Source organism: Cervus elaphus, chromosome 33 (genome assembly GCF_910594005.1).
Source record: "Cervus elaphus chromosome 33, mCerEla1.1, whole genome shotgun sequence".
NCBI lineage: Eukaryota > Metazoa > Chordata > Mammalia > Artiodactyla > Cervidae > Cervus > Cervus elaphus.
In genome coordinates, this window is record NC_057847.1 from 72,556,391 (window position 1) to 72,580,916 (window position 24,526).

General features: G+C 44.3%; 1 protein-coding gene across 4 annotated transcripts in view; it reads left to right on the forward strand.

Annotated features, from left to right (window-relative positions):
- Positions 1-19,436, forward strand: part of RALB (RAS like proto-oncogene B) — a 69,854-nt gene extending 50,418 nt beyond the window's left edge. For all 4 annotated transcript variants that reach the window (XM_043894928.1, XM_043894926.1, XM_043894925.1 and 1 more), the window contains 4 exons: positions 3,814-3,973; positions 10,665-10,873; positions 14,539-14,716; positions 17,848-19,436. In XM_043894928.1, the coding sequence (XP_043750863.1) occupies positions 3,860-3,973; positions 10,665-10,873; positions 14,539-14,716; positions 17,848-17,967 (621 nt within the window). In that variant the 5' untranslated portion in view covers positions 3,814-3,859 and the 3' untranslated portion in view covers positions 17,968-19,436. The remainder of the gene's footprint in view (positions 1-3,813; positions 3,974-10,664; positions 10,874-14,538; positions 14,717-17,847) is intronic.
- Positions 19,437-24,526: the final 5,090 nt, after the last annotated feature.

Genomic DNA, 24,526 nt, shown 5'->3' on the forward strand with positions numbered 1-24,526 from the left:
TGTGTTTACCTTCCCCCATTTCCCACTCCTAGAGGTGCGAGGCCCCTGACCCTTGCCTTAGCACTTCCCTGCAGTACTCATTGTTTTTAGGTTCAGATGCTCTGGGAGCCCAAGTTCTAAGTGTCCCCTTGGAGTCACCACCGCTGAGCTCCGCTGTGTGTGTGCAAGATGCACCTGTCTGGTCTTTCCTCCTCGATCTCTCTCTCATTAGTCTGATTTTCAGGGCCCCAGCCAGTGAACTAAGATGGGTTTGTTTTCCCCCCACTACATTTTTATTACTTTCTGTGGTAAATACTTTAAAAAAAAATACTGTAGGCATTCAGAATGATTCTCTTCAACTCTTGGCCTTTTGATAATGCAGTCCTCCTCACATTTTGGTTTTGTCTTTGTGAGAAATGATCAAGTACTACTGTTTATAATGGCTGTCTGTGAAGTCCTGCTTGTCACAGATGCCGGCTCTCCTGGGTGGTTAGTTTCTTAACTGTCTCATAGGATGGAGCTGTGGCCTCCTGTCTGGCCTTTGGTTGTAGGAATCCTGAGCTGTCTTCACTGCATGCTGTCCCTGCTCCTCAGGGGTTGTGTTTAGCCCCTTGACCAGCCTGGGGTTACTTTTTCTTTTACTTTCTGGCACTGGAGGAGTGCTGTGGTTATAGAGTGTCAGGGCACACTTTCCTCGGCCAGGGCTCAGGCAGACACACTTCCTTGTCATCCTCCCCTCCTGGTGCTGTAGGGGAGAATTTACTGTTCCCAGATATGTCTCTTTGGCATACTAGTGGTGGTTTTTCAGGAAACGACAGACATGGAAAAGCTTCCAAAAACCACATAGGAGCTAAACTTCTGTAGGAAACATTGACACTTATCAGGTACAGCTCCATTTGTAAGGGCGTCTCCGTCACTGTGCCAGGAAGAGGAGGATGATGGAATCTCTAGAATCTCTTATCAGTGAAGCAGGCAGGGTTTCAACCTGCATGACAAACTTAGCTTGTTTACTGGGCTTCCCTGGTAACCGCTTGAGCTGACTCTCCCCACCCTCACTCAACATCCTCCTTGGCCGTTTGAACAAGTGATTCAGTCTGTGTGGGTCTCCTAGGTCTATGTGTTACTAAACTTTGTTGGATTGTCTCTGTTAATCTGTCTCACATCACGTTTATTCTCAGACCAGTCAGAAGAACCTAGAAGGGCAGAGGGAACTTCTTCCATTCCTTCAGGGGTCTTGGCTTCTCAGTTCTGACTCCCACCTGGCATGGGCCTCTGGTCTCCAGGCCCTGTGCGGTGGTCGTTGCTCAGTCACCAGGTTGTGTCTGACTCTCTGTGACCCCATGGACTGCAGCACGCCAGGCTCCCCCGTCCTTCACTGTCTCCCAGAGTTTGTGCAAATTCATGGTCCATTGAGTTGATGATGATATCCAACCCTTCTCCTGCCTTCAATCTTTCCCAGCATCAGGGTCTTTTCCAGTGAATCAGCTCTTCCCATCAGGTGGCCAAAGTATTGGAACTTCAGCATCAGTCCTTCCAATGAATATTCAGGGTTGATTTCCATTAGGGTTGACTGATTTGACCCCCTTGCTGTCCAGGGGGCTCTCAAGAATCTTCTCCAGCACCACAGTTCAAAAGCATCAATTCTTCAGGGCTCAGCTTCTTTTATGGTCCAAACTCTCACATCCATACATGACTACTGGAAAAACCATAGCTTTGACTATACAGACAAGAGCAGCAGCCATCCAAAACTGTGGAAATATTAGCTCTTAGTGCTCTGATTTTTTTCTCCCCAGCTTGGGGATTTTTTACTTTCTACTGAGCTCCCCTGTGCATTTAATAGAAGTTCTCAACCTTGGCATCTACTGTCATTGCCTAGGAAGCATTTAGATGTTCCCAGGTAGCCCAGACCAAAATCAGAATCTCTGGGGATGTTTGTAAAGCTCCCCAGGGATTCCCTTTTGCCACCGAGGATGGGAACCACCGATTTAACATGATGTTTTATGTTACCCAATGATATGTGTGTTTAGACATATTTTATTTTTCTACTGGGGGTATTTTCAAATTACTTTGTCAGAAGCAGTTTTCCATCATGTCTAATTAGAAAAAAGAACTCTCTTACAATGAGATAGGAAGGAAGCCAGCTGTTAAGTTCCTCTTACATGCTAGGCTCAGTGCTTTGGTCTTTCACATGTGTTATCTCATTTAATACTCAGAAAAATCCTGTAGGGTGGGTGATGGTTTACTTGTGTTTGCAGATAAGAAAACTGGCTTGGAGAAAGTGAGTAACAAGCATCTGGGTCCACATCTCACAAATGACAGAACCAGACTTGGGCCCATGACATGCCCAAGCCCACACCCTTTTTCCTTATGCCTTGGCAGATGTGAAAGAGATTTTCCATACAGATCTTTCAAAATAAAAATTGGCACTTGGTTTATGTAGATCATATGGCAACTGTTTTTAGTTTTTAAAGGGGCCTTCATACTGTTTTCCATAGTGGCTGTGTCTTTTCACCACACGCTCTCCAGCTTTTATTGTTTGTAGATCTTTTGATGATGGCCATTCTGACCAGTGTGAGGTGGTATCTCATTGTAGTTTTGATTTGCATTTCTTTAATAATTAGTGATATTGAGCATTTTTTCCTTTGTCTATTGGCTGTCTGTATGTCTTCTTTGAAGAAATGTCTGTTTAGGTCTTCTGCCCATTTTTTGGTTGGGTTATTTTTTTTTAAGATTTATTTATTCCTGGCTGCGCTGGGTCTTTGCTGCTGGGTGCAGGCTTTCTCTCAGGCTAGCTGTGGCGAGCAGGGTCTGTTCTCCAGTTGTTGTGCGCAGGCTTCTCCTTGTGGCATCCTCGCTGGCTGTGGAGCACGGGCTCTCGGCTCTTGGGTCTCTGGTTGTGGCTCATGGGCTCAATGGTCCCACGACGTGTGGGATCATCCCAGACCAGGGATTGAACCTGTGTCCCCTGCCTTGGCAGGCAGATTCTGAGCCACTGGACCACCAGGGAAGTCCAGTTGGGTGGTTTTTTGATTTTCAGTTGTGTGAGCTGTTTCTATGTTTTGGAAATTAATTCCTTGTTGATTGCATCATTTGCAAATATTTTCTCCCATTCTGTAGGTTGTTTTTTTGTTTTGTTTATGATTTTCCTTTGCTGTGCAGAAGCTTTTAACTAGATCCCAAGTTTCAGGTATGTGTTAAATGTACTTGTTCAGAATACTTTCTCTTCCCACACCACCAAGGTTGCTCTGTTCTACATACTTCATCTCACTTCTGATGAGGCTAAACTGATTTTGAGTTAATAGACTAAACTTTAGTTCATCAGTGTAAATCAGTGTGGAGTAAAAAACCGAGTTTTCCTCCTTGTAACTGTCCTGTATCGTGAAGGGATGCTAATTATTAACAGCAGGTTTCCTCACCCTTTTCAGAGCCCCTCCTGGTCCCTGGAGCAGGCTGTGTGCGTGTGTGTGCTGGTGGTGGGGGGCGGGGGCGGGAGGATACAGAGGACAAGGCTGGGCCCCTGAGCAGTTCCCGGGGCACAGATGATGCGGGGTCACTGTCTGGTCCCTCCACGGGTCTGATGGTGGCCGTCCTCCCTGCCTCTCCGGTGATGGGGCGTCAGATGTGCACACACGCTTCTTGTCTGTGTCTCGCCTTCACTCTGCTCCTGGTCCATGACTCTGGAGTGGTTGGGGCTTTCTCTCTGCCTGCAGCCTGGATGAATGACTTCTCTGTTGGAGCATCTGGGTTAGGCTTTTACGGAGCGTGGCGTTTTCATCTGATTTCCTTCAGGTGGAAACCAAACCGCCTCTGAGTCTCTGTTTCTCTCCTTGGCAGCTCTTCCCCTGGGTCCTCCAGCCGCGTCTCGCAGAAAACCAGCAGGATGGCGGCCAACAAGAGTAAGAGCCAGAGCTCGCTGGCCCTCCACAAGGTGATCATGGTTGGCAGCGGAGGGGTCGGCAAGTCGGCCCTGACTCTGCAGTTCATGTACGACGAGGTAAGACATGCAGCGCACGCCGCCTCCCCATCGGGCCTGCTGTTGCCCTGTCCCTCGTGTGCCTGCTCCCCCGCGCGCAGAGTCAGGGGTGAATTATGTTACAGTGGCGTCTGAACAGCTTTCCAGCAGGTTCTACCCAGGGGAAGCTCTGCGCTGCTGATGTAGGTGATCATTTCAGCTCTGGCACAGGGTGTTTGGGGTCCCTGCTCCCATTATTCCCAGGATTGAATTATGACAGGAGCATGGGGGCGCCTTTGCACAGGTGTATCCGAAGAGTGAGCCAGGCGCTTAGCTTTGTGACCGTCGATCCGGGGGACATACTGACAGCGAAAATTCATCTTTTCTCAAGTGGCAGACGTCACGTGCGCTCTTGTTGTCCCACTAGTCAGGGTAAAGTTCCACATTTCCATCACTTACTGAGAGTAATGGCTCTGGTGCAAGTCCAGTGTGACGACACAGGCTTGGTTCCTGTGGCAGCAAGTGTCTCTGCTTGGCGGCCAATTGCCAGTCCCGCAGCAGAGCCCCCAGACCAGAGTTTGAGCCGCGGGGCCTCTTGCCGGCCGTGTGTTTGCATGACACGTGCTTTCCAGAATTTGTGAGACAAGATACTGTCACCACAGTCAGTTAAGATCATCCTCTCCTTTCACTTGACTTTGACCCCCCGTCCAGCCCCCTCTAGTAGCATGGGGCTGGATGGCCATGACATTTTGGGATATGGCTGAGGGAAGTGAGATTAAGGATAAATACATCTAGCAGAGGACCAGTGATGCACATTTGTGTGGTTTGGTACCACTGGGCATGTGGTTGGGTTATCACCAGCTGTCCCAGTGTCTGCTGCCCGCCAGGATGATTCCTACTGCCCACCTCACTCAACCTGGCATCGTGATAGGCGGTGCGGGGCCAGGGGTCCCAGCACGAGTGTGTCCAAGGCACCAGGCATGGAAAGTGTGTGGGAAGCAGGAGGGGCGGGCTCGAAACATGGAGTCAGAAACCGGTCTGGAAGATGCTTCCAGATCGTGCAGCCTCTTACAGGGAAGATGGATAGAGGTTGCCAAATTTTGCCAAGCGTCCTCAAACCTTCGTTACTAGCAATGCCACGTGGTCGTGAAGTTGTAAACCATCATCAAAGAGAAATTTAGATCAACTATGCTAGAAAGAAGACTACATGAGTTTTTAATGCTCTATAGGAGATATTTCAGGATCACTGGCATATGACAAGACAGTTCAAGCATATACAGCAAGTGTATACAACATAGGACTGTATTCTAGAGGTGTGCCAGGCAGTTAGTTAACAAGACTGTTACTGTGCTGGATTTGGGGCGTCAGTGGTATTTGTAGTGGTGCTGTGTAATAAATTACCATACGTTCGGCAGCTGCAAACTACACATAGCCGTCACTTCCAGTTTCCAGGGGTCAGGGGTGTAGCCTGGCTGAGCTGAGGGCACTGCCTCGGGTCTCAGGCTGCAGGGAGGGTATCCAGCTTCCTGCCAGCTCGCTGGCTGCTGGCAGATGCAGGATGGCACCCTTGGCTCCTGGGGGTTGCCCCTAGTTCTCTGTTGTGTGGTCCATTCCACAGACAGCTCTTGCCCAGCCAGCAGGCAGATCTCTGGTAGTTTAGACAGATCCTCCTGCATAGAAATGTAGTCATGAGGTCATTTCATCACAGCTGCCCTACTCTATTGGTTTGAAGCCAGTCTCGGGGTCCCCTGCAGTCAAGGGGAGAATGTCATGCAAGGGACTCCCGAGGGTGGGTTCAGCAGAGTATTTTTACATTTAATAAAATGTATAATGACTTGTGATTTCTTTTCTCCTTTGAGATAATCATTTTTGTATTTAACATTATATGTGATTTTGTATTTGTTTCTTTAAAGAGTGCCCTTCAGTGAATAAGCTTCAGACCAAAACCTCCATCACCTCCTGAGTCACACTCCCTGTACCTTATCATGAGAAACTTTTTGTTTGTATGTTTCTGCATGACCAATTTCTTTTTTTTAATTGGAGTATGGTTGATTTATAATGTGTTGATTTCTGCTGTACAGTAGAGTGATTTGGTTATACACATATCCTTTTTCATATTATTTTCCATTGTGGGTCATCACAGGATACTGTATATAGTTCCCTGTGCTGCTATACTGTAGGGCCTTGTTTTTATCCATCCTGTATATAATAGTTTGCATCTGCTAATCCCCAACTCCCAGCCTGTCCCTCCCCGAGCCCGCCTCCCCCATGAAAAGCACAGGTCTGTTCTGCGTCTGTGAGTCTGTGCCTATCTCACAGATGAGTTCATCTGTGTCACATTTTAGCTTCCATGTGAGAGCGACATCACATGGTCTTCATCTTCCTCTTTCTGACTTCACTTAGTGTGATACATTCTAAGTCCGTCCATGTTGCTGCAGATGGCGTGATCCCATCCTTTTCTGTGGCTGAGTAATAACCCACTCTGTATGTGTAGCGCATCTTCTTTACCCGTTCACCCGTTGATGCACATTGAGATTGCGTCCATGTCTTGGCTATTGTAAATACTGCCGCTGTGAACAAAGAGGTGCATATATCGTTTTGAAGCATCATCGTGTCTGGATACATGCCCAGGAGTGGGGCTGCCTGATCATATGGTAGTTCTATTTTTAGTTTCCAGAAAAACCTCCATAGTGTTCCCCATAGTGGTTGCACCAGTTTACATTCCCCCCACCAACAGTGTAGGAGGGTTCTCTCTTCTCCACACCCTCTCCAGCATTTGTATACTTTTGTTTCTGACACTTGCTTTTATTTATTATATACTAGAGGCCAAAGTGGGGAAATCTAGCAGAATCTCTTTAATTTACCCACAACATTTTTGCATGAGAGAGTCAAGTCTCAGGATCTGCTATGGAAGTCTTTGTTTTTGCTCAAAAATGTAATTTGCTTCCTTATCTTGTAATTTGACTCCTTATTTTTCTCCTGTAACAGAGGCTAGGGAAGAAGAGATGGTGAGGAGAGGAATTAAGATTCCCTAAGGAGAAGGGGTTAGAGGAGCAGCTACTAACAGAGATGAAGGAGGGGATTCTGTGCCCCCTCCCACCCCGAATAATGGGCGGTGTCTGGAGCTGTTTGCACGCACTGGGTAGAGGGCGGGACCCCTACCAAACACGCTCGGGAGACCCCACCCGGGGAGTCATCTAGCAGGAACGGTCAGCCACGCTGCTGTCAGGAGGCCTGGCCAGAGACAGCTCAGCACGGGGAGGCTCCTTTACCACCTGGGGGACTGAGGGCCCTGGACTCCGGGTTCCTTATGACTGAGCTGCCTTCTTGATCCTCGGCCTAATGTGCCTGAAGATTTTAGTTATCTGCTTGGCTGATAAAGTGAGGTTGGCAGTGGGGCGGTTTTGGTGGCAGCTGCTTTGAGACTTCGGCAGTGGCTGGCAGTTGGCTGAGCGGCGGCTCGGGACGAAGGGCCTGTGAGGCTGGCCGTGGGCTCGGAGTCTCTGCAGCATGTAGGGTCTTCCTGGACCGGGGATCGAACCCGTGTCCTCTGTGCTGGCAGGAGGGTTCTTCACTGCTGGACCACCAGGGAAGTCCCTCAATGCAACTTTTACATTTTTAAAAAATTATAGCTCTATGAAGAATTCATGTACCATGAAACTCACCCTTTAAACTGGACCACTGAGTGATTTCTAGGGTATTCACACGGGTGTGCAGCCATCACCGTGATGTCATTGTGGAGCATAGTTTTCACCTCGAAGAGCGCCCCCGCGCAGCAGCAGCCATTCCTCATCATCGCCGCCCACCCCGAGCCTGGCGGCTGCTTTCTGTTTCTATGGCTGTGCTGTTGAGGACCTTCTACATACATGGAATTAGTATGTGACTGAGCGTCACGTTTCGGAAGTCCATCCAGTGTTACAGCTGTATCAGTGCTTCATTTCTTTAAAAAAAAATTGCAGTATAATTCACATACCATAAATTGACCCTTTTATGTGTACAATTCAGTGTTTTTTTTTAATATATTTACAAAACTGTGCAACCAGCACCACTTATGTAATTCCAGAAAAGTTCCCATTCCCCCAAAAGAAACGTCATTCCGAGTGGCAGTCACTCTCCACCCCCTCCCCCAGCCCCGGCCACCAGGAATCTGCTTTCTGTCTCCACAGACTTGTCTGTTCTACACGTTTCATGTAAATCGATTCATATATGATCTTTTGTATCTGACTTCTTTTACCTACCAAAATTTGTCAGGGTTCATCCAGGTTGCAGCATGAATCAGCATTTCCTTACTTTTTATGACTGAATAATATTCCATTGTCTGGATATGCCATATTTTGTATATTCATTTGTCAGTTGATATTTGGTTATTTCTGCCTTTGGCTATTATGGGTAATGCTGCTGTGAATATTAACCTACAGGTTTTTGTGTAGACCCCTCACATTCTCTTGGTTGTGTACCTCGGTGTGAAATTTGCTGGATTATATGGTAACTCTGTTTACCTTTTTGGGAACTGCAAAACTGTTCTCTACGGCAGCCACACCATTTTACAATTTATGAGGGTTATCGTTTCTCCATGTTCTCACCAGTGCTTGTTACTGTCCATCTTTTATTTGTAGCATCTTAGTGGGTATGAAGTAGTAGCTCATGGTTTTAATTTGCATTTTCCTAATGACTAGTCAGGTTGAGCATCTTTTCATGTGCTTTTTGGCCATTTGTATATCTTTTTTGGATAATGTCTGTTCAGATCCTTTGTCTCTTTTTTTTTTTTCATTTCATTTGGTTTTTTCTTCCTTTGCCCATTTTAAAATCGGTATTTAACTTCAAAATTGTTTTCTTATTGAGTTTTAAGAGTTATTTATATATTCTGGATACTAGTTCCTTATTAGATACAGTCTTTTACAGATATTTTCTGCCATTCTGTGGGTTGTATTTTGACTTTGTTGGTGTCTTTCAAAGCACAAAATCTAAAAATTTTGATAAAGCCCAGTTTATCTATTTTCCCTTTTGCTGCTTGTGCTTTTGGTGTCATATCTAAGAAGGCATTGCTAAATTCAAGGTTATGAAGATTTTCACCTTATGTTTTCTTCTGAGAGTTTATAGTTTCAGCCCTTGCATTTAAGTCTCTGCTCCATTTTAAGTTAATTTTTGTATGTGACGTGACGTAAGGGTCCAAGTTCATCTTTTCACACGTGGATGTCCAATTATGCCAGCATGAAGTCAGTTTTAATAGTGCGTTGCTGTCATTAAAATTATCCCCTGAATAGCTGGACTTACAACATTAAAATACTTATTTCATGAATGATGCAATATAAAGAAAATAACTCTGTATCATTATTACTAAATAATATAACCACTGAGGGAAGTTTAACATTTCTTTGAAATTTTTTTGTTTTTAGTGTCTTTGAGTGGGATGTATTCTATCCAGATATTCTGTTTGAAAGTCTCTTGAATTAATTTCTTTCTCTGCTGGGCTACGTTACCAATTTAATATTCATTTACATTCCTTTGTTTCAGTTCTCCTGTTTAACAGCTTTTATTTGCTTTGTCCTCCCAGGGTGTTTCTTCTCTCTTTTTAGATAGCCGCATAGTATTCCATTATGTAGACCCCTGGCCTGGGCAGTGGGGTGGTTCTTAACCTTTTGTTGTTATGTATGGTACCACGGTGAATAACCTTGCGTGTTCCTGTGCAGGTGTGTCTGTAAATTAGATTTCTAGAAGGAGGACGGACCTTCTCTAGCTTGATTAGGTGTCGCCGTATTTGTTTCCACACAGACCATGTTGTTGTCTCCTCCCACTAGCAGTGTGCAAGAAGGCCTTTTCCCCAGAGTATGTTGTCAGACTTGGGGATTTTTTGCCAGTCTGGTAGGTGAAAAATGGTATCTCTATGTAGTTACCATTTTTATTTTATTAGCGGGTATGAACATCTTTTCCTGTGTTCAGCATCATATATATTTACATCATATATATTTATTTCTGTGTAGTATTTGTCTGTCGCCACTTTCCCCCATCAGCTCGGTCTTTTGTCTCTCCCTGTTTCTAGTTAATATGTAGCTCTTTGTGACATGGCTTTAAACACTTTTCCCCTGTTTGTCATTTGTCTTTGTTTATAGTGTGTTGTGCCATACAGAAGTTTTCCAATTTTTTATGTAGTCTAATTTATCAATTTTTCCTTACATGGCTTCTGGATGTTGAGTCATAGTTAAAAAGGCCTCCCCACTTCAAGGTAATAAAGGGATTTCACCCGTGTTTTCCTCTCGCTCTTGACTGTTTTGTTGTTAGTGTTTAGTCTTGACCCATTTGGGGTTTATCTTGTTGTAAGTTATGTAAGCCTCTTAGTGCCAGTTACTTTTCAGATGAGTTTTGTAATTCTGCTGATTATAAATAAGAGCTCCCATTTCTTACCCTCACCAGTGTTTAATTATAATTGTATACTGACAAGAATATTGCCAAGCATTCTGCTCTCTGCTTGGTGTCCTCATTTGTAAAATGGGAATATCTGCTTACTGTTTTTAAGCAAAATTTTAAAATGAATTGAAAGGAGCAAAGAACAGAAATACTGCGTAAGGGATTATCTTTACTTTATAGCACCTTACACATGGTGTGATAATTACCCACACTCAGTACTCAGTTGATAATAAGCAAAGTGCCCATATATTGAAATTTATTTTTTTTGGCAGCTTTTCTTCTCTCTTAGAACTTTGTTAATTACTGATCGTGTTGTCTGTTTGCTCAGTTCGTGGAGGACTACGAACCTACCAAGGCTGACAGTTATAGGAAGAAAGTTGTCCTTGATGGGGAAGAAGTGCAGATAGACATCCTGGACACGGCGGGACAGGAGGACTATGCAGCCATCCGTGACAACTACTTCCGGAGTGGGGAGGGCTTCCTGCTCGTGTTCTCCATCACCGAGCATGAGTCGTTCACAGCAACTGCCGAATTCAGGTGCGTTTGACGAGAAATAGCCTCCAGCAGGCCCTGTGCCTTCCGTAGTGTCTCAGCCTTGGAAGGAGTTTGGGGTTAAGCATCCACCTTCAAAGTTGAGCCTTCTTATCAGGAGGAAATCTGTCTAAAGAGCTTTCTGGGGCTTCATGGATCTTGGCACATTATAGCTCATCGTTTGTTATACTCTCTTTGGGCTTCCTTGGTTTATAATTTCCAAATATAAATGATCTTTTTGAAGGATCTGTTGTCCCTAAAGAGGACAAAGCCATTCCATACAGTCAGGAACCCGTTATTTTGTTTTCATATAAATCCTGAGAGGCAGGGGTTGGTAAGAGTTAACGATCTTTACCTCTTTTCATAATTTTGCTAGAAAGTGAACAGTTCTGCTCTGGGTTTCTGAGACCTCCGATGTCAGGAGATGGACGCCAGGGTCGGAGTGACTGTGTGCCGCTCCCCTGGGGACACGGGACCCATGAGGTGGGAAGCACCGGCTTTAGGTCACAGGGAGCCAGGTCTGGGTCCCCGCCCTGTCAGCCTTGTGACCCAGGGCCAGTGTACTTGGCGCTCTGTTCCTTGTCCTGATGAAGTGAAGTGCTGTTAGGCTGAATTTCCCAAGTAGAACCGTCACTGTGGGGTGGCACGTGGTGAGTTCACTGCCATCACTTATCTGAAATCATGAAATTCATTGTTATAAAGAAATAGTGTGCAGGCTCAGTGCTCCGGGGATTCTAGCAGGGAAGATCTCTCTCTGCCTCATCCCCTTGCCATCTTTTACACACCTGTGGTTCTTCATCCCCCTCCTTGGAAGCAGACCTGTCCAGGTGACTTTTCATTGTTTTGGTTGCCAGGCGTGGCTTGCAGGATATCTTAGTTCCCTGGCCAGGGACTGAACATGCAGCCCTTGGCAATGAGAGTGCCAAGGCCTAACCACTGGATGGCCAGGGGCTTCTCAGGTGACTTTATTCTAAGAACCAAATCTAGAGGGGAAAAAGAAAACAGTGATTCTTTTTTTTTTTTCACTCTTTAGCAAGTTCTGTTCAGAAATGAAGGCCATCAGCCAAAGACGAAACTGAGGAAGCTAAAAATCCCCCTCAAGGTGTGGAAGGAGCATCAGTGAGCTGGGAGGGAGGCCTTGGGGACCCTGGCGGAGCAAGGGGAATGGAGGCAGGTAGCGCCTCACTTATCTTCATGGTCTCAAGTCTCCCAAGGGTGAATATCAACAGTTCTCAGCAACTAGGGTGTGTGTGTTATGAGCAATTAAATGGCTAGGATTCCCTGGGAGAAATCCTGTTAATTTGGAGCTCTTTCTGACATAGCCAGAGGTTTCCGTCAATAGCCCGCATGTTCACAACTAGGCCTGCATCCGCACAGTCCTGCTGAGATGTCTTCTGAGGCAGAACGGGCAGCGCACACGCCGACTTGTCTCTTGCCCCATCTTGAGTCTTTGCTGTCCCGTCGGCCCCGAGACTCCCCGAGAGAGGATGTGCTGATGGTGGACGTCACCTCCGAGAGTAACGGGGCCTCCATGTCTGTCCCGTCGGCCCCGAGACTCCCCGAGAGAGGATGTGCTGATGGTGGACGTCACCTCCGAGAGTAACGGGGCCTCCATGTCTGTCCCTCGGCCACCACGGGCGCCTCCTCCTGGGAGAAAGGCTTTGTTTGGAAAGAAGGGAAAGGAGAAGTCCTAACCTGAAAGAAAAGGAAGGGGAAGTTAGTGCTTGCGGCTTGAACTCTGGGCAGTTAAAGAAAAGCCCCAGAGCTGCCCAGGTTCCCACGGTGCACAGGACGCATGTGGGCTATCTGAGCCCTTATGGTTAAACTCGGGCGCTTCACGTCTGTTAGCAGTTTAAAAACAGCACTTCTGCATTTCTCTTCCAAGTGGAAAGGCCCCAACATAAATAAAACATCAATATACCATCTTTTCCTTGAAACTTTGCTTGGACGTAATCGATAAACTAGAGAAGTCGTTTTGTTACATCAGAACTCGGTGCTCCTGTTTTTCGATCCATATGTTTATCAATGAGGTAATCAGTCACGCCTCTGTAAGCCTAGTGAGCCAGAAGGCAGGCAGTTTTATTGTTCATCACCTATACTGACCACATAACTTCTAAACACAGCATGCGCTTTGACGCCTGTGAGATGCAGGATGTGGCAAAACTACTTAGAGGCAACTTTCAAGCATCTACTTGTTTTTTGTTTTTTCATTTTTCTTAAAGGGAAGGATATATATATTAGGAGTTTGGAATCCACACTACTGTATATAAATTAAACAATAAGGACCTACTGCATAGCACAGGGAACTATATTTAACTATATTTTGTAATAACCTGTAAGGGAAAAGAATATGAAAAGGAATTATGTATCCAGCTGAATCACTTGGCCATACAACTAAAAGTAAGACAACATTGTAAGTCAACTGTGCTTCAACAAAATAATTTGATATCTGGTACTTAAAGTGACAGTATGAAAAAAATTTTAAGTATTTTTAATTATTATGAAATGTCACCCTATATTATATAAAAATCAATACAGATCTCCACAAAATGTTTTTGAAGGGGTCTCTTGTAGAAGTAGACATGTTCCCCCTGGATCAAAATAATGGAAGTGGAATATTTACTTTTTTTAAATATGTGGTTTTTCAAAAAATAATTTTAGAAAGCTGATTATTTTTAGTAGAAGTCAAGTGTGATGTGCTACAGGTAACAGTTACTTTAGAGAAGATGTTTTTGAAGTACTTTTCCATAGGCCTTGGAGTATTTCATTTTCTCCCACCACTTTGTAAGTAGAAAAATTATGCACATTGAAGTGGGGTTCCTGCCTCACAGAACTAGGGGGAAGGGCAGGGGGCCCACACATGCAGATTCTAGTTGAAGCAAGAGTTTTACATCCATGCTTACTGTTACTACTCGAGCATCTCTCTGCTATTTCTTTGCTTTTCTGTAATATTCTATTTCACTGAGGTAAAAAGAATGACCAGTTGTAACTTGCTACACTGATTGCATGGTCTGTTAATAGATTGTTCCCTTCTATATTCCTATGGCTCAGACAGTAAAGAATCTGCCTGCAGTGCAGGAGACCCAGGTTCGATCCCTGGGTTGGGAAGATCCCCTGGAGAAGGAAATGGCTACCCACTGCAGTATTCTTGCCTGGAGAATCCCATGGACAGAGGAGCCTGGAGAGCAACCGTCCATGGGATCACAGAGAGTCAGACATGACTCTTTACAGCTTACCACTTGAACTTTCTACATTCTTACAAAGAACTTACTTTTTTTCTCCCAACGTGATTATTAAGCATTTTGTATATGAAGTTATTTCTTTTATCTGATTTCTATCCCAGAGGGTCCCAAGTTTTCCCTTTTTTTTGTTTATTTTTGCAGAAGCATAAATTGGGGATGCTGTTGAAGTGCAAAATCCTGGGCTCCTACCCAGACATGTACTTACGGGCCCAGGAACCTGCATTTGTCATGAGCAGCCTGAGTAACTAGTGCAGCGAACTGAAACCAGACTTGAGGAACTCCGGTTAACCGCAGGGTGGAGGGGTGCTTCCTCAGGATGGGCTGTCAGCGGCAGCTCCCTCAGCCATGCCCGCCGTCTCGCACGGGTTGGCAGAACTGGGCTCCTAATCCAGCCTTCTTAGCTGCTTTCTTCTTGATCCACCACCACAGGGAACAGATCCTCCGCGTTAAAGCTGAAGAAGATAAAATCCCACTGCTCGTCGTGGGGAACAAGTCTGACCTGGAGGAGCGGAGGCAGGTGCTAGTGGAGGAGGCCAGGGCCAAGGCCGAGGAGTGGGGCGTGCAGTACGTGGAGACCTCAGCCAAGACACGGGCCAACGTGGACAAGGTGGGTCGGCCTCCGCCTGCCGCCTGCTACTCCTGGGGAGGCTGGGGTGGCGGGGTGGGGAATGGATCCTCGCATCACGACGAGAAGCACAGGGATGGTCCGACCCCAGACTCCACACCCCGAGCCTTTTTCAGGTGCATGCCTGTGGCCAGATGGAAGCCCAGCGGGCGAGGCCGTGACTGTGGCAGCCCTGTCCTCGCAGACTCTGTGGCCTGTATCCTCTGGGGCAGGGCCGGCTGTGTCAGCTGGCCTCTTGGTTTTGCTGTCATTGCTGGATAGGGTGGGCTTCCCTGAGAGCTCAGTTGGTAAAGAATCCACCTGCAATACAGGAGACCTCAGTTCAATTCCTGGGCCGGGAAGATCTGCTGGAGAAGGGACAGGCTACCCACTCCAGTATTCTTGGGCTTCCCTTGTGGCTCAGCTGATAGATAAAGAATCCTCCTGCAATGCAGGATCCCTGGGTTCGATCCCTGGGTTGGGAAGATCCCTTGGAGGAGGGAAAGGCTACCCACTCCAGTATTCTGGCCTGGAGAATTCCATGGACTGTGTAGTCCATGGGGTTGCAAAGAGTCGGACGTGATTGAGTGACTTTCACTTTTCACTTTCATGAATTGGGCAAATTTGTTCTTTTCACCTTCCTGTCCCCCTGCAGAGCCCAGGAGTCCTGTCTTTATAACTTAGTCCCTACATCGTAGTTTCTCCCAGGAATTGGCTCTCTAGGGAGCTCTTCTCTCTTCCTCAGCCCCAGAATACTTTCTCATTCAAACACCTGTAGCTAAGGAAAGGATGACCTTGACAGTGGTAAATACCAACAGTTGAAAACCCACCTTCCAGCGATGCAAGGCCTTTTAAATATATTAATTGTATATTTTTTGGCCATGCTGGGTCTTCAGTGCTGTGTGGGCTTTTCTCTAGATGCGAGGAGTGGGGGCTACTCTTCATTGCAGTGCATGGGCTCTAGGGTGTGTGGGCTCAATAGTTGCGGTTCCCAGGCTATAGGGCACAGGCTCAGTTGCTCTTTGGCATATGGGATCTTCCCGGGTCAGGGATCGAAGCCATGTCTCCTGCACTGGGGGGTAGATTCTTTACCACTGAGCCACAAGGGAAGCCCTTTAACACATTATTGACTACAGACATATTACAGCAACAGGCGTTAGTGTCTACAAAGATCTGTTTGTCAATAATGTGTTTTTTTTTTTAAAAAAAAAGTTCACAGTGGTTACCCCAGAGCTTCTAAAGCTGAAACTCTCTCTGCCGTCACCGTGTTCCTTAGCTCTGATGTCATGACCTGGCTCCCGTAAAACCCACACATAGCACTTTGCAGCCAAGTGGTGGACATGTCTGCTCCATCTGCATGGCATGAATCCCCCCACTCCTTTCTCACTTCTCCTTTGCTCCTTTCTCACTTCTCACTTGCTCCCAAAGAGCAAGAAATCTGATACCAAGTGCTACTGTAGCCAGTGATGCTGGAAGGTTTAGGATGTTGGTGTCAGGAGGGGTTCACTCTGGAAGCCTCTCCAACAACATAAATCTGTTTCGTTGTGTCTGGAGTGTGAAGCAGGTTCCTTCGGCAGCTCCTTTTTCTCTGTTAGCTCTTAGGTTGCTTCTTGTGTATTTCCAAATCTTTCCATTTTTATCAAATAGTTTTCTAGCCATAGAATTATCACACACAGGAAATCCGGTCACATACTTCATTTTTAAAATATCAGGATGACTTGCCGGGCATAGAACTGTGGACGTGGGGAGCAGGGGCTGTCACAAAGCGGCTTGTCATCTCCCCTTCCTGCCCCGACCTGCTGGACCTGCCAAACAGGAACCGGCAGAAACTGATGACCGACAGGCAGCATTGTACGTACTTGTCAGCAGTTCACAGGAAAGGGGATTGTTGCCTAGACTGGCCACTGAACAGCTTGGTCACCATTGGATGTTGGACATGCACCCTTCCCCCTTCTGCCTTTTGCTGTTAGAAAAACCAGCAATATTTGAAGCTGTTCTCAGTCACTGTTGGGCTTCCCTGGTAAAGAATCCACCTGCAGTGCAGGAGACCTGGGTTTGACCCCTGAGTTGGGAAGATTCCCATGGACAGAGGAGCCTGGCAGGCTGCAGTCCATGGGGTTACAGAGTCAGACAAGCCTGAGCAACTGACACTCCAGCCACAATTGGGCGGAGCAGAGGGTGGGCTTTCCTGAGAGACTGAAGGGAAGGAAGGGATATTAGGTTAGCCTGATCCAGTTTGGGGGATCCTTCACTGCACCCCGAGCTGGTGGTGAGTGCTTGTGGAGCCCTCACTCAGAAAGCTTGATATCACTTTCCCTAGGAAAGTAACAGGAGCCTGTTCTGTGCAAGTGTCCAAAGGTGAATGAATGCCTACGCTCAGTCTCACACTTGCCATCTTCTCCATGAGAAGTCATGAACCATTCTTTGTAGGAGGTGTATAGTCAGTACCCGGGCATGGCTGCTGGGAGCAGATGGCAAAAACCTTGTGATGAGTGACAATCCGTATCTAAGTAACACACTAGCATTCACAACAGTCTCATCAGCTCCTGATGAAGCCCCTTTAGCTGACATCGGGGAGTGGGGGCGCAGGTGTGGGGAGGAGGAGACAGGCTGCTCTTTCTGCTTCTCCCCGACCCCTGCGAGTGCAAGTCTGCTGCTTGGGGCTCGTGATGAGGTTCCTGCCTTTAGGGTTCATTGTTCCGGAGTGGGTACTAGCACCTTCCTTCCGTCTCCTGGTGCTTGGGAGGTGCCGGGAAGTTTGATGACTGTTGTCACTCCCAGTGTCTGTAAGTCTCACAAACTGCTGTGGCTCTGTCCGGTAATGTTTTATCCCTCATCATACTTATCCCGAGAACAGCTTTTATCATTCTGCAATAAGCCACTGGATGCAAGAACAGCGTGATGCTTCTGTCCTTAGCTTGACCCGTCGTGTGATGTGAGCAGAGAGATCTCCTTTGTAGACCCAGAAAATGCTTTTAATGTTAATTGTTCTCCTTTGCTTTAAACCTTTTGTTTTTGATGGCGCGTGGTTTCTAAGAATACATTTGGCTTGATGCTTTAAAATGTAACCACACACCCTGCTTGGTCATACTGCCTCATTACATCATGAGATGGCTTTTTCCTCCCCACCCCAGGTGTTCTTTGACCTCATGAGAGAGATCAGGACAAAGAAGATGTCAGAAAACAAAGATAAGAATGGCAAGAAAAGCAGCAAGAACAAGAAAAGTTTTAAAGAAAGATGTTGCTTACTGTGAAGGCCCAGGTGCTGGACCAAGTGGGTCGCCACTAAGGACCGAGGGCGGGTTCCTTGAGACAAGACTTCCGTTGACCTCTCAGCCTGTTCCTGCGCTCCCCAACCTCTACACACACACTTCTGTAAATGGGGAAAAATATCTGTGAATCACTGGCTGGCAGAAGAAATAAGCCCTTGACCCTGCCGTGGGACGGCTCCTTTGTCAGGAGGTTGCAGAGATTGAGCTTTTCCTCCCTAAAGTTAACCATGAATGTAGTGCAGGGGTTAGCCAAGTGTAGTCAAAAAGACTGTCCCTGTTTCTTCTTTTTTCCCCGAGTTTGATAACATTAGTATCTCCTGCTTTGAAATAAAAATGTCTTATTTTATTGGCTCTTGAGAGGCAAGGAGTGGGGTGAGACTCCCCCTACTCTTGTCAGCTCCACAGCAGTTCTCAGAAACACCCGTTAGGTTCTAATGATGCTGGAAAATTCAGACTTTTTGGAGAAGCCTTTTGGCCATACCCTGTGAACTGGAAGCAGAGCTAAAAAAAAAAAAAATTTTTTTGAGTTGGGCCCAGCAGGTCAATACCAAGCTCAGAAATCCTTCTCAATATGAAAGTCGCATTCTTCAGAGTTAACCATCAGCCAGTCACAGTCTGTGCTGGTTCCTCTTCTGCAGCATCCTGATTTTTGTGAAGGAGCTTCTTTTTAACAAAGGAAGATTCAAGATCAGTGTACTTTATAATAAATAAAGATACAAGATCAATATACTTTATAAATGATACTTTTCTAATAAGAATTTTTAAAAAATCCCTTGGCCAAACCCTCTTCTCGTTGCCAGTCGTGAGGGCCTGCCCCTGCTCCTCTACCCGTAACCAGCACACTCCATCCTGACCGTCCCCTTGATGCAGGGGCTGAGAGGACCTTTTCTCTTGTTTTCTTTCAGTGTATCCTCAGTTCTTCTGAAGTACGTGATGAGTTAAAACTGTGTTCTGAACTCCTGAAGCCAGAGCTGTGCCACACACCTGGCTACCTCTCGTACAATTGCTCAGTAAATGCTGAATTTAAAATCAGAAGAAGTGGAGCAGGATAAGAAAAGCCAGCGCCCCTTCACATCTGAGAGCTGGTTGCTGTATCTCATATAAATTTGTTTCTGAGACAACCATCTAGTTAAAAAAAAAGATTTTTATGGATGACATAGCATTCGTCTTTTTTGTATCAATATTCTAAATTCAGCAGAGAGTTTTTTATCAAGAAAAGATGACTATGATAAAAACCTAGTATTCAGCATATTTTTCCCCATTTTTCAGAAGTGACATTTCACATAGGTGCCAAAAGTGAATTGGGGTGGGGAGAATGGGAACCTTTGGAATTTATGGTTATTACAGAAATTGTAGAAATTATGATCTGACTGGAAAACAACCTTGTTATGACCTCCCAAAGAATCATGGGCTTTTTTTCAATAAAAGCAGAAATTCAGAGTTTTTCAGAATTGCAGTCTTTTTACTTTATCCTTTTGTCATACATGTAAAATATAAGAATTAAAGAAATTGACCATAAATTATCCATTATTGTTCTTATTAGATGTTCTACAAACTTTATTTCAATTATTTTTTTGAATTGTGCTGTGGGAAATAAGTTTTTTGATATAAACAGTAATTTTAACTAAATCTTTCCTTTGGGAGAGAAGACTCTTCCTAAAATTTAAAAAAGTTGAAGGTAAATCACATTGTTGAATTTTTTTGAAACTGTCTTTTTCTTTTCATCATAGTTTGTCACCTTTTGACATCAGTTCCAGTTAAGAGTAGGAAGATTTGGAACATGTGCAAATTAATTAAGTGTGGTATGAACTGTTGCATCCTATGGAAATTATTCTAGGTGTATGCCAATAGTACATTTCTGAAATTATGTTTAATGGAACAGCAATCAGAAACGGATCTTCCCAACACAATAATTTATATAGATGAGATTCTCATAGAAAAATAAGTAATGTTATTTATAAATTTGAAACATAGTACCTTGCTAAATCACTAGATACTGTATCCGTAGCCTAACGTCATTTTTCTGAAATCTTCCTTCCAGACATATCTGAGTACCTACTTGGTGTCAGGCTCTGTCCCGGGTGCTGAGATGCTGTGTTGAACGAGATAGGCCAGAGCTTGATTCTCCTGGAGCTGATGCTTTAGTGAGGAAAGAGACAAATGAAACTATCATAGCTCTGATGACCATAAAACTGGGTAAAAGGAAATGTTTCTGGGCCATAGAGCTGATTTCAGTTGGGATGGTCAACAAGTTTGTGCAATGTCGCTGCATTCATTAGGAGACCCAAGTGAGCCCCTTAAGCTCTGAGGCTCGGGTGCAGCTGGTCCAGAGGTCATAAGGTGCCCAGGAAGAGGCCCCAAAGACCAGCAGATGGCCACAGTGGGGTGAGTGGCAGAGTAGCAGAAAAAGGTGTAACAGGCTATAGTTCCATAAAGTGACGTAGAGGAAAAATACCCACACATATCAATTTCCCACAAGTGCCCTAGTTCATCAGATACCATACACCACTGATTTTAAGACATCACCATAATCTATGTACCACTAAGAAAAAGCCTGCCAATTGTGTGAATCCATCCTGATTTCAATGACATGAATACATGGCGGGGAAAGGATGCTTTAGATTAAGTGAAAAGGATATGTAAATTTACATTGATATATAAAATTCACCTCTATTGGTCTAAACGCGGTATTATAATACTACTGAAGCTTAACCACGGATAAGCATTAACAGAGGGAAAGTACCCAGAGCTGAGGTGGTACCCAGAACAGCACCAGCCACAGGGCACCGTGCGAGCCCACACGGCACGTGACAGGCGACACACACAGCGCACGCGCAGGTGAGCGGCTCCAGCCGGGGAATACTTGGTGGCTCCTCCCCCGGGGGGTCCTCCAGCCCCACCTGCCTCCCAGCGCAGCTCAGACGCCAGTCTGGGGGCTTCTGTTCCAACAACTGGAGGGTATAAGCCGATCCTGGCACCGACAGGGCTACGACAACCACAGAGCAAAGAGAAGGCCCTGCTAACCAGAGGCGGCAGGCATTTGCACTAAAACCAGTCCTGGTGCCAAAAATACTAAACCCACACATGCTACACAGGCGCTCTCCTGCATATAAATACCCTTCCAAGACCATGGTGGGTAACTGCTTCTCCTAAACTTATGGAGTGAGAGAAATGTAAGTAAAATGGAGAAGTAGAGGAAACACTCCTAGTTAAGAGATCAAGAAAACTCGCCTGAAAAAAACAATAAAACATCTCTTCAGTCTATTGCACAGTTCGAAAAAAAGGTAGTGAAAGTACTGAAGGGATTAAGAAAGGTAATCAATAGAAATGCAAATTATTGTAAAAAAAAAAAACTAGAAACTACAAGGAGGAGTCAAGAAAAACTAGAAATTTACGGAAATGCAAACAGAGCTAAAGGCTATGAATAGTGGATTGAGTAATGCAGAAAAAGGAATAAGTGATCTGGAAGATAGAATAATGGAAATTGCCCAATAATAACAGCAGTCAGAAAGCCAAATCTTAAAAAATTAATGAGAGACCTATGTGCCAATATATGTGTATTACGGATTCCAGAAGGAGGGGAAAAAAAAGGGATAGAAATGTTTTTAAAGAAATTATGGCTGAAGACGTCCCAAACCTAAAGAAGGACACAGACATCCAGGTGTAGAAAGAAAGCACCGTCTGTCTGTGCTCACTCGCTCAGTTGTGTCCCACTCTTGTGACCCCACTGACTGTAGTCTGCCAGGCTCCTCTATCAGTGGAATTCTCCGGACTAGAACACTGGAGTGAGTTGCCATTCTCTTCTCCAGGGCATCTTCCCAACCCAGGGATTGAACCTGCAAAGCACAGAGGACCCCAAATAAGATGAACCCAAACATGCCTACACCAAGACAGATTATAATTAAAATGGGTTCTAAAGGCAGCAAAAGAAAAACAAACAGTTAATTACCAGGAAGTGCCCATAAGGCTGTCAGCTGATTTCTCTACAGAAATGTTGCAGGCAAAGAGGGAATTGCAAAATATATTCAAAATCTTGAAACAGAAAAATGTGTAACCTAGCATACTCTACCCAGCAAGTTTATCATTTGGAAGAAGAGATAAGAACTTCTCAGAAGGCAAAGACTAAAAAGAATACAGCAATATTAAAATATTCCTAAAGGAAATATTGGAAGGTCTTTTTAAATAGAAAAGATGCAAGAAGCTATAAGAAAGAGGAACTCACAATTGAAAAATAAATCACTTAAATAAGCCAGTACACAGATTAAAAGGAAAAAATCAGAATTCTAGTGAAAGCAATGATAAGCACAATGAATAGTAAAATGATAAACATGAAGATGTAAGGGAAGACATCAAATCACAAAATATGGAGGAGGAGAGTAAGAAAATTTGTAGATTTTTTAAAAAGAATGTGTTTTAGTCTATACAACTATCAATCGAAATCAAGTGGAAATAGGAAGGCGTTAACATGCTTGAAAGACAGCATAACCACAAATGAAAAACATATAATCGATTCATAAACACCAAGAAGAACACAAACATAAACAAACATAACATCAAACCACAAAAGGAAAAAAGAAGGAACAAAGAAGAAATATAGAATCAACCAGAAAACAAGGGTGAAATGGCAATAAAGAATGTATTTATCAATAATTACCTTAAATGTCAATGGATTAAATGCACCAATCAAAAGACACACCGTGGCAGACTGGATAATAAAACAAGAGTCTCCAATATGCTGCCCACAAGAGACTGACTTTAGGGCGAAAGACACACAGACTGAAGTAAGGGGATGGAAAAGGGCATCTCATGCAAAGGGGAGGACAGGAAAGCAGGGTCACACACTCATATCAGACAAGACAGGCAACACAAATGCCATGAAAAAGGAAACTATGTAATGAAAAAAAGATCAATACAAGAAGAGGATGTTATCTGTGTCAATATATACGCACCCAATATAGGAGCACCCAAAGACATAAAACAAATGACAGCAGACACAAAGGAAGAAACTGACAGGAATACAGTAAGAGGAGACTTGGACATCCCACTCACACCAGTGGAGAGCTCTTCTAGACACAATATCAATAAGGTAACAGAGATCCAAAATGATACACTAGAACAGTTAGATTTTTCACATTTTTCAGGACATTACATCCAAAAGAAAAATATATACTTTTCAAGTGCACATGGGAAATTCTCTAGAATTGACTACATACTAGGGCGCAATAGGGAAATTAATTCAAGGATACTTTCTGACCACAATGGGGAAACTATAAATCAACCTCAGAAAAAGAAATGAGAAGAAATGACTACAGAAGACTAAACAACATGCTACTAGGAAAACCAGTGTTGATGAGAAAATCAAAGAGGAAATTAAAAATACCTTGAGACAATGAAGACCATGCAAAATCTATGGGATGCAACAAAAGCAGTTCTTAAAGGGAAGTTTATAGCCAAATAAGCCTTCTCTAAGAAACAAGAAAAATCTCAACCTTACCTCCCACCTAAAAGAATTAGAAAAAGGAGAACAAACAGAACTTAAAGTCAGCAGAAGGAAGGAAATAACCACGATCAGAAAGGTAATGAATAGAGGTTTTGCAAACAAAAGAAAAAATTCAATAAAACAACCAAGAGCTGGTTCTTTGATAGGGTAAACAAAATAGACAAACTTCTGGCCAGGTTCACCAAGAAGAAAAGAGAGAGAACCCAAGTAAACAAAATTAGAAATGAAAAATGAGTATACCAACTGAAAATGTAAATATACAAAAAAAATAAGAGAATAATATGAACAATTAAATGCCAACAAATTTGACAACCTAGAAGAAATGGACAAGTTTCTAGAAACAGCCCACCTAAATTGAAATCAAGAAATAGATAGTTTTAATAGACTGATCACTAGATGTGAAATGGAATCTGTAATTACTAAAAAAAAAAAGACAACATAAAACCAACTCCTTACAAACAAAAGTCCAGGACAAGATGGCTTCATAGGTGAATTCTACTAAACATATAGAGAATAATTTATGCTGATCCTTCTCAAACTCTTCTGAAGAGGAAGGAATACTCTCAAAGACCTTCTGTGAAGCCACCATCACCCTCAATACCCAAACCAAAGATACCAGAAAAAAAGAAAATTACAGGCCATATGTTATCTTTCATTTATATAGATGCAAAAATTCTTAAGAAAATGTTAGCAAATTCAACAATACATTGAAAAGACCATGCACCATGACCAAGTAGGATTCATCTCAGGATCATAAGGATGGTTTAACATATGCAGATCACACCACATCAACAAAAGACAAAAACCACACAATCAACTCAATACACGCAGAAGCAGCACTGGACAGAATTCAACATCCATTCATGATAAAACTCTAACCAAAGTGGGAATAGAGGAAATATATCTCAACATAATAAAAGCCAGCTATGACAAACCTACAGTCAATATAATACTCAATGGTGAAAAGCCTTCCCAATAAAATCTGGAATATGACAAGGATGTCCACTCTCATCACATCTCTTCAATGTATTACTGGAAGTT